The sequence below is a fragment of the Xiphophorus maculatus genome, chromosome 15, assembly GCF_002775205.1.
Source record: "Xiphophorus maculatus strain JP 163 A chromosome 15, X_maculatus-5.0-male, whole genome shotgun sequence".
In the NCBI taxonomy this organism is placed as follows: domain Eukaryota; kingdom Metazoa; phylum Chordata; class Actinopteri; order Cyprinodontiformes; family Poeciliidae; genus Xiphophorus; species Xiphophorus maculatus.
In genome coordinates, this window is record NC_036457.1 from 2,814,975 (window position 1) to 2,825,424 (window position 10,450).

At 36.7% G+C, this 10,450-nt stretch overlaps 1 protein-coding gene across 1 annotated transcript; it reads left to right on the forward strand.

Moving 5' to 3' along the window:
• Positions 1-1,034: 1,034 nt before the first annotated feature.
• Positions 1,035-5,773, forward strand: slc30a3 (solute carrier family 30 member 3). The gene is made up of 6 exons (XM_023348116.1): positions 1,035-1,176; positions 1,947-2,100; positions 2,793-3,012; positions 3,300-3,405; positions 4,123-4,257; positions 5,112-5,773. Exons 1-6 carry the CDS (start codon positions 1,059-1,061, stop codon positions 5,255-5,257), a joined length of 879 nt encoding a protein of 292 aa, XP_023203884.1. The 5' UTR covers positions 1,035-1,058; the 3' UTR covers positions 5,258-5,773.
• The last annotated feature ends 4,677 nt before the right edge of the window (positions 5,774-10,450 follow it).

Sequence of the window (10,450 nt, forward strand, 5' to 3'; positions counted from 1 at the left end):
GGTGTCCAAATAATCATGTATATAAATGTTAAGATTTTATTTTATTTTTAAGACATATTTATACAAAAAATAGAAATAGGTTCACTTTAATTCATTTTGTTTTCTTTTTAGTAAAAAAAATCAGACTTTACTTACTAGCTTGACTTTACTAGCTCACAAACAGTGGAGGTTCTTCTCCAATAAAAACACAGCAGACGAAAATCTTCTTTCCCTGAAAGCTGGATTGGTCCTGACAGCCTCCCAGTGGAAACCCAGTGCAGTAATAGCTTCTGGAGTCCAGAAACACTTTGCTGTTTCATGATCTTGGTTTAGATCTTTGTAATCTAACAAAAAGAACTTGTCCTGACAGACAGGTAATTGGTTGAGCTTCACTGGTTTCCTGGTTTTGCTCCATCTGGCCTGGTGTTGTTTCAATTACAGCTGGCTGTGGCTGTTTTTCTTTGTTTCTATGTGTGTTAGCAGCTGTGCGTTAGTAACCAAACAGGATAAAGTGTCTTTGAATATGACTGTAAATAGCACTTTCTCTGTAAAATAAAATACAAAATGCTTTTACAGATGCATCAAATCCATGCCATAATTTTCTGCACACCAGGTCCCACTTAAACCTGGGAGCACAAGTTTGATTTACAAAAGGAAACGGCTTCCGATCATCTTTATTTTGTGCACAAACTGTTCAGTGCATTAGATTCTGTGTAAGCACACACATTTTATTAATATGAACTAAATGTTCATATTAATATGCACATATTGTGTGACAAAATGAGAAAAATACATATTTTAAAGGTGATAGCATGTGCAATACTGTAAAAAGTTAACGTTGTTGTTAAGTGTGTAAACTGGCTGACATTCCTTTGCTGACTGCTGAAACATTCAAAATGACTTGCAATAAAAGAGTAAAACCTGAGGCTACATCCTAACTATGAAGCTCTTAAACTGCATGTTTAATCACCAAAGGAAGCCGTTGTTTAAAGTTTCGTTTATTACTCAGGATTCTGTCAAGCATCTACAGGCTGAGTTTGTTTCAAACAGGAGGCTACCTGGCTCACAGCCTGGCCATCATGACCGATGCAGCCCACCTCCTCACCGACTTTGGGAGCATGATGGTGAGCCTGTTCTCCCTGTGGATCTCCTCCAGGCCGCCCACCAAAACCATGACCTTTGGCTGGCACAGATCAGGTCAGAATAATCTTTAATAGCTTTTAAAAAAAAATAATTTCATTGGAAATGGAGATGATGATGATTTTGACACACAGTAGGTGATAAGAATAAAGAGTGGAAGCAAAAAATACAACCGTAGGATTAAGTGCTGCTTTAGATATTAATGTAAAAAGAAATACAGTTGATATTCTTGAACTTTGAAAGAGGACTTACTTTATACATTTTGCAAAATGTGCAAAATTCACATTTTGACATTTTTGTGCTTCCATTTGTGTATCTACCGCTTCTAAAAACATCTTTTTGGCATCTTTTACTTAACATTTTTAGTGTCTGGAAAATGAGGCTTTTCCGGAACTACCTGTTACCTGGCAACCAAGGCAGAACTCTGCCTGTTACCTGGCAACCAAGGCAGAACTCTGCCTGTTACCTAGCAACCAATGTAGAACACTGGCATGTTTCGTGCCGCTGAATTTGCTGTACAATGGAAGCTGTAAAAGACAATTGTTTTGTTGTTGACTTACCAACCAGAAATAAGTCGCTGCATTCTTGTTGGTTGTGCAGGAGGCTCTTTTTCTGCTTTTCAAAGATGTACGGTTTTATAATTGCGCATCTGTTTGCAGCCATTTTAAACGTGTTGAGTTCCTGTTGAAGGAAGCATAACAGGTCACATTTAAATTAATTTACAGTATATTCCAGATTTTCCGTCTGAGGCAGACGCTTGCTGATCTGTAAAGTTTTGGGTTTTTGTGCAGTGAAGTGATCGGTTCCCGGTTCTGCTCTCCTCACAGAAATCCTGGGAGCGTTCATCTCCGTCATGTCCATCTGGATCGTTACAGGAGCGCTCGTCTACTTAGCCATCGAAAGGATTGTACGCAACGACTATGAGATCGAGGGCCATGTAATGCTGGTCACTTCTGGATTCGCCGTCATTGTAAATATTGTGTAAGTACTTGGTTGTTTAATAGCTTTAAGCCAAATATATTTTAAAAAACTGTTAAAACGTCACAAAATTCAGTTTTTTGTCTGTCTGCAGCTAATTGATTAATAGGAAGCAATTGAGTTTGTACATTTTTGTTTAATTTATTGTTTGTTTAAGTAATAATTTATACAATTTCAACAAAACAGACTATCTTCAGGACATTTTAATATAACAAATTTTCTCATAAAAATAACATAAAATCCAAACCATTTCTTACTTTTCATTATATTTTAACTTAATTTGGAAGATCACCGTATTTTTAAAATAAACCCGTCCAGCTTGTTTGATCTTGTTCAGGGTGAGCATTTTAAATGATTTATAACTTTCACTAATATGCATTTTTCAAGACAGATATTCAAATTTTGATGGAAGATGAAAATGTGTTAATGAGGATTACATTCCACTTTTATATATCAGCATGATGGTTATTTAGTATAATGTCTACAGAACTATAATACTCAGATAAGTTTGTTTTTTTCTCCAAAAATTACCAAAGTAAATTCAATTAAGTAAATGTAACTAGTTACAACCCAACTGTGGAACTAAATAGCCTTTTGTTCACCACATCTCTTCACTGCAAAAGTAATAAATAAACCAAATCACAGCTGAATTAGACATGATTTCACTAGCAGCAGATTTTTCTGTGTTTCTGCAGTATGGCCTACATCCTTCACCACTCCACCACCCTCCACCCTCATGGCAGAGGTTATCAGCAGATCGACGAGGACGGTCAGAGCCCCGTCAGTCACGGCCACTCCCACGCGCTCCTCGGTAGCCATGGCAACACGAGCGTCCGTGCCGCGTTCATCCACGTGCTTGGCGACCTGCTGCAGAGCATCGGCGTCACGGTGGCAGCGACCGTCATCTACTTTCGGGTCAGATGTAGATTCTTGTTAGGGTGAGACTGAAACGTCAGTTTGACCCTGTCGGCTCTTTAAAACATTTCCCTGTGATTTAAATTAAAGTTTCATGCATTAAAAGTTAATATTGTGCAAAAGATGTATAGTATTGCAACAAATTAGATGTTATGTGGCAAGAAAACAGCACGGAAAATCTCCAGAGCAGTATTTGTTTTCCTTTTCTTGCCTTCAGCGTGTTAATATCTAACGTCAGCAGGAAACGCCATCTGATGCGTTTTTCCTTTTTCTTTTTGTTCTCTCAGCCGGAATATAAAGTTGCAGATCCCATCTGTACATTCCTGTTCTCTATCTTCGTCCTTTTCACCACCCTCACCATCCTCAGAGACGTCTTCAGGATACTCATGGAAGGTAGAGGAACATGTTAGGAGACATAATCGCTTTTGAATTAGGAGACTGGACTGTCTGACTAAGTACCTGTCACATTTTTCTAGCCTTTAAAAATCCGAAGATGTATTTTTTTTATGCCACTAAAAGCGATAAATTAAGACAAAGCAAAAGGTTAACAAAACAGAAAAAGCAACTGAAAAGCAATTTTTTTTAAGACTTATTAATTGGACAATCTTTCAACTTTGGCAACTTATGTACAAAATTTTCTACTCAACTATGAAAATCTTGTGTTTGTATTTCTGGTCATTCTAGTCTTTTAAGTTTGATTTCTGTCTATCTTTCTGTTATTCATCAGTAGACTCTTCCTGAGTTCTATTAATTAAAACCTATTTTAATTAATCGCATTCTATCTTTTTTTTCTGCGTTTGCATCCTCAGTAATGACGTTATAAAACAATATTAAAGAAACTAAGAGCGAAGCAGCATTAAGCAGCTGCACGTTTATGTAGGACAAAGCCACAGCAGATGGTCAGATCCTGAGGAAGCAGTTAGACTGAAAATGTCTTCACACGTCGCTAAACCTTAAGACAAATAATCTAAAAGTTGATACTTCAACAAGAACATGCTGATGGTGCTGCAGTCAATTCAACAATAAAAAAAAAACAAATCTTGCAGTACACCGACTGTGAACAGTAGACGGTGAGGGAATCACAGTAATTAGGAGTCTGCTGTTTTTCAGGATCGCCTAAAGGAATCGAGTTCAACTCTGTGAAGGAAATGCTGCTGACTGTGAAAGCTGTGAAGTCTGTTCACTCTTTACACCTGTGGGCCCTGACTCTGGGACAGTCGCTGGTTTCTGTTCATCTGGCAATAGGTAGCAGAACACAGAACAAACACGTGAAAGTGAAACTAAAAGGAGAGAAATACGAATTTAAAGGGTTGGGAATATTGGGACTAATCAAAAACATGTATTATTTTTAACACACTTCTGACACAAAATACATGCACACCATTGCGAGACACGTACAACGGCGTACAAGAGCCACCATAAATGGACAAAAAGGTATAGATTTCTGTCAAAACAATCAGACATTTCTGATATTAATCTCAAAAATTGTCTAGACAAAACAAGAAAATATCTGAGCTTCAAAAGCTGGAAATGTGTGAGAAAAAAATCAGAAACTTTGAGATTAATCTCAGAAATAATTCCTTAAAATGAAATAATATTCAGTATCTTTTCACACTAACCAGTCCCTCCAGAATTTCATAATTTCTTTTGTGATTTTTTGCAATAAAAATCACTAATTTTGAAGATAATTTAGAAATATTTGCAAAAGAAATTGCACTTGTTTGATGGTTAATGTGACTTTTTGTTACGATGGCATATTAGGGCAATTGCATATAGGAATTAAAAAGGGAGGAGTCAATTTCCACTGAAAACTCACATTTTTATATTAATTTCAGAAAACTTTCTAGAAAAAACAAGGAGTTTCAAAAGTCTGAAAGTTTTGACTTTTGGAATTTTTTGAAATTTTCAAAAGTAATTAAATGAAAACATTTTGACTTTTGAAACTCAGAAATTTCTTTGCTTTATCTAGAAAATTCCTGAGATGAATTTCATATTTTTTTTCTGGTGGAAATGTTCTCCTTTATTTCTATCTACAATGTCCCTAATACACTGTCAGAGACACAAGTAAAATATTCTCACTGTTTCCGTTTCTCCATCAGAGGAAGTCGCCGACACTCAGTCGGTGCTTCAGGAGGCCACAGAGCTGCTCTCCAACAAGTTTGGTTTCCAGAACATCACCGTCCAGGTAGAGCTTCACTCTGAAGAGATGAGCCACTGCTCCCAGTGCCAGGACCCCAGGGACTGATATCCAGACTCGAATCAACTGGAAGGAACCCAAACGGACTTGGAACGACTCAAAGACACGCTCACAACATTTTCCACAGGTCGGGCTTCACTGCTGACAGTTGTGCCACATTCATCATGCAGCTTCCTGGTGAAGGAGTTGAACCGGTTTTTTTGGCAGATCAATGTGTTGAACAGAAAGTTACAAGAAATTGGACATCAAATTCATCCATGTGTTTGTAAAAGCATGCAGATCATGGTGATGGGGCTCCATGCTAACGTTGAAGGGCAGTGCTAAAGCTTATAGCTTCACAAAAGATGTGATGCATTTGCTTTTCACCTCATTAAAAAACAACAGTGGTGGGCGCAGCTAACTAAAAATACGCTAACCCTAAAGCAAAAGCGCTACCAAAACATTGTTTAGCAGTAGCTAATGAGAAAGCGCTAAACTTAACTGCTGCGTAAACAGTCTTCACTCACTAACTAAGCTAACCTAAAACTTCAACACAAATGTCAATTATTCAACTGAAAGTTTACAAAAAATTAGTGCTTTAGAATTTATTCCCAAAAAATTTATTTAGCAGAAACTAAGTGTGCTAAATATTTTCAAAGTTAGCAAAAATGCTAAACAGCTAAACAAAAAAACTATTATTAGTGCTTTAGTTAATTAGCATAAGTGTGCCTACCACTGCAAAACACTAATAATAAAGCATAGAAAGCATGCTTGCTCAAAATATCCCATAAGAAAAAAGAATTAGTAGAAAGAAAACAGTGAATAATTTTAACTAGCTGAGCTGTATGCATCGATTGAAAGTAAAGAATCTGCAGCTTTTATTGCATAAATCTACAAAAAACAACCTGTTAGTGTGAGAAACAGAATGTATTTTATCAAATATATAAAAATGTATGTAGTTCTTAATGATTGTCACTTTTCCACTGCCAACTCTGCAGACACAATGTTCTCGTCAATGGAAATCACTGCCTGATGATATTTATACACCATACATTGTTGGATTGGAGGTACCACTAATTTCCAGACTTTGATATGACATTAGTACTTTTTTCCTTTGCTTTGAATCATTGTAATAAGCTTTTATTGTTCCAGACAAATAAATCCCAGGAGATCTGCTTGTTCATTAGTAAAACCTGCTCTCAAATTTTGGAGAACACAGTGAAAAATATCTTTAGACGGTTTGTACTGATATTTTATTATCTACATACGTAGTTCCAACAGAAGCCATACAAAGTGCTGATTCCAAAGGTTATTTTTTTAATGCAGAGCAAAGTAGAGTAAAGAAAGAATTAGAAATAGAAAAGTTATTGGCAAAATAAACTCGTAACCAGAAGATGAACCTAAAACGTTATTCATCGCATGGAGCTTCTGATGACAGATTTACTCTGAATTAATTTGAATTTGACGTTTGAACACCAAGAGTCATCTACAAACAATAATGTCATCATGTCTGGTTTTGCCTGCTTTCTGCTGCAGATTGGACAAAATTTGCAAAGTCAAAAATCAATTTCAAAGCTCATAAATGTTTATTTACATTTGGCATTGTAATGGCAGTGACCAAAAATGAATCCAAAGTTTCTGTTAATGAGGAAGAAAAGCTTAAATCTGCTTATTGCTTACATGTGGTTGGTACCATATAATTAAAGATACCTTCCTGAGATCAATCACTGTGAATACTATCTATTTGAGGAAACTTTGCATATATGCACAGCTGTAACCATAGAACCAGTCCTTGGTCCCCAGCTTTTGCTAAGAGCATAGTTTTTTGGGTAATCATCACAGAATGTGTGTAAAAAAATTAAATATAAAGATTTTTATATAAACTATTCATTATTTAGAGAAGTGATGATCCCTTCTCTAAATCCCTCTCCAAGTTCCTAAATGTCTTTTTTGTCTAATATTTTCCTTAAATAACATTTGAAAATGTTGGGCTTCAGAATTTGATCTCTAGTACTTCTTAACATCTAAAATGTAGCATTTCAGGAGAGATTATAAGCTAATTTAGGTTATTTTAGTGGCAATTCGTAATCAATTTAGTTCAAATTTGACAATTAATTAAGTTACAGCAATGAAAAGTTTAAAAGCCTGATATTTACTAATACTCTGGAGTTCATTGAACTATAAAGGGAAAGGAGTGAAAACTAAAGAAGAATCAAAAAAGAATGGATTCTGTCAAAAAACTCCAAAAGGTTATTTCTAAACTCAGAAATGTGTTAGAAAAAAATAAGAAAATTTCTGACTTTAAAAAGACAAAGATTTGCAGAAAAAAATAAATAAATTCTGAGATTAAGCTCAGAGATTTTCTAGAAAAACAAGATTTATGAGTTTGAGAAGTTGAAATCTTTGACTTTTCAAACTTAGAAATTTCCTTGTTTTTTCTGCAAAAAAAAATCATAATCTGATTTTCTTCTTTTTTAATTTTTCAAACTGAGAAATTTTCATGTTTTTTTCTGTCAAATTTTGGAGGTTTTTTTGACAGAAACTTACTGCTCCTTTTTAGTTTTTGTCTGTCCTGATACGCTGTGGTAGCATCCAGTCGGCTCCCATGAGGTCGGAGGGCAGAAATGATTTAGTTCTGCAAACGGACAATTAATTTCAGCTTCACACCAACATTCATCTCAGCCATCGCTCATCGCTCCAGCATTCATCCATCTACAAAATGCTCCTTCATCCTGTGAGCTTTTATCTGCTCTTTGTCTCTGCACCTCACTATGTTTGTCACTTCATATGTAACTAGTTCTGTGAAGGAGGAGCAGAACGGAGAACTCTGAATGCCTTATCTTCCTCCAAGTTTCCTGCGTTTTTTAATACAAGAAATGATTAATGCAGTGGTTTTGATCTTGAGAGAAAATAATAAAATTGGTACAATTTTCATTGTAGTTGTGACAAAGTTGAAAGAGTTTTACTAGTTTGTTGTAACACAGAGAAACAACAATAGTCTAAATAGACCCAAAAGTAGGAATTGTGTAAATTTTGATAAATTTATCCTGCCGTATAAATCAAACAGCTCGGCAGGACTGTTGCATCGAACACATTTTGAAGTATCGCGTCGGATAAAAGTTGATCAAAGCATCAACATTCAAAGTAGCGTCCGTAATTTTGCAAAAAAAGGTTTTTACGCTGGCTTGAGGTGCTTTTTGGCTTTTCTGAAATGAGTTAACCCTCCTGTTGTCCTCAGGCCAAAATGACCCGCCACTGTGTTAAAACCCCCCCAAAAATCCACTAAATGTTATTTTTTTAACTTGAGATTTTAAGACTTTTCCTAGATTGGCCAAAACAATAGAAAAAGTTAAATGTTGCTTTTATTCACATTTCCATGTAAGCTGTACAAAAGGAAGGTACAAAGATGGTCTTCGGGTCAAAATGACCCATGAGGCAAATAGAGTTGAAATCAAGGTCACAGAGTTATTTACAAACCACAGAATGTTACAAAGTTTTAGATGTGTCTCAGATCAATCAGTAGCAGAAGTAAACAAGGCAAATCAGGTGGTGTTCTCGCAGACTTCAGAAGACCACCTGTTATTTCCAGAGGTTATAAAGGTCCTGCATAACAGGACCCTGAATTGTGTCTGTGCTGAAGCCATGAGTGTGCGTTACAACGCTGAAGAGGCTTTAGAGGTGATTTTCTCACATGTCCAGCAAGACAACTCTGATTCAGAAGAGGAAGTAGAGGATGTATCTGAAGAAGAAGATGGAGAGGAATACAACCCAGAGCATGATGAATCATCTTCAGAAGAAGAAGAAAACCCTGAAGCTGAAAGTGAGACTTTCCTTTCAAAAAATGGCAAAATAACATGGTCCTCAGCGGCATATGACCAACACGGCAGGCATGCAGAACACAACATTATAAAGATGACATTATAAAGGTCTTCTCCTCAAAGTTTGCCTTCACGCCCACCACCACTCTAGTTTCCTACCTCCCAAAGAAAAACAAGAATGTAGTTCTTCTGAGCACACTGCGCAAAAACGGCGACATTAGTGATCGTGAGGACAGGAAGCCAATCATCATCCTGGAATACAACCACAACAAAGGAGATGTGGACAACCTAGATAAGGTGATTGGAACATATAGCTCCAGAAGAATGACTGCCCGCTGGCCCCTGGTCATCTTCCACAACATCATTGATGTGTCCTCCTACAATGCCTTTGTGATTTGGAGAGAGATCAACCCAACCTGGATGCCTCATAAGCATAACAAAAGGAGAGTGTTCCTGGAGCACTTAGGAAAGGCAATCGGAACTCCACTCATTGAAAGAAGGAAGCACATTCCCCGCACAGAAGCCTCAGCAGCAGTTGTGAAAACTATTCAGAGTGCAGCAGCTCCTGATCAACCTGAGGATCCATCTACCACAGCCACTTCCCCAGCTAGGGCAAGTAAGAGGAAGAGATGTCAGTTCTGCCCTCAAAAGAAGGACTGTAAAACACGTACTGTGTGCTGCAGGTGTAAGAAATATATCTGCAAAGGCTGTGCGCTTGCATACTGCCCTACATGTGCTAATTAGTTGAATGGGTTATTTTTCAAATTTTTGTATTGTACATTCTCTTAAATTGTTCACTGGAGAAAAGTAAAAGAAAATGAGTCATTGAGATGAATAAAAATGCATTCGAAACTCCTTTTTGCACATTTTTTTCTTTTCTTAAGCTATAGAAATTCAAGTGGAAAGGGAAAACTCAAGTATTCACACATTTTGTGGTGAATTACAATATACAAGATGAAATTTGGTGTTTAAAATTCAATTAAGCTGCTTATATTGGGGGTTTAGCGAAGACGGGTCATTTTGACCCAGAGGACACAGGGTGTATACAGAAAATGAGGTCAACACGAGGGTTAAAGAAAAGAAGGAAACTCATTTATCATATCGGTTTTGATGCAGCAAAGGCTCCCATCCACCAGAGGGTTTGTGTCTTACCAGAGGCATGAAACTTGGAAAAATTTCAAACTCCAAATCTCTATTTCTACATTTTTCTGAGATGTGCGGCCCATGCTAGTTTGCAAACTCTACATCTTGTTTGTTCCATGCATAGCGTCAAATTTTGCAGGGACTGTTTGTTTCGCACCAAATCAGGAGACGGAAACATGTCTAATTAGCATTTCCTTTTTGTGACATTTAAAAATGTTGCTCCAAATTCGCATGACAATTGGATGAACAGTTCCCAAGACTCTTTAAACCTCAAGAGAATTACAAACCACAAAACAATTAT

What these genes read in the sequence shown, in the direction of transcription:
- slc30a3 (XM_023348116.1), top strand. Translation starts at nt 1,059, where the DNA reads ATGACCGATGCAGCCCACCTCCTCACCGACTTTGGGAGCATGATGGTG. An exon ending in GCCGTCATTGTAAATATTGT is followed by an intron (nt 2,101 to 2,792) that starts GTAAGTACTTGG and finishes GTGTTTCTGCAG; the next exon opens with TATGGCCTACATCCTTCACC. An exon ending in CGACCGTCATCTACTTTCGG is followed by an intron (nt 3,013 to 3,299) that starts GTCAGATGTAGA and finishes TTGTTCTCTCAG; the next exon opens with CCGGAATATAAAGTTGCAGA.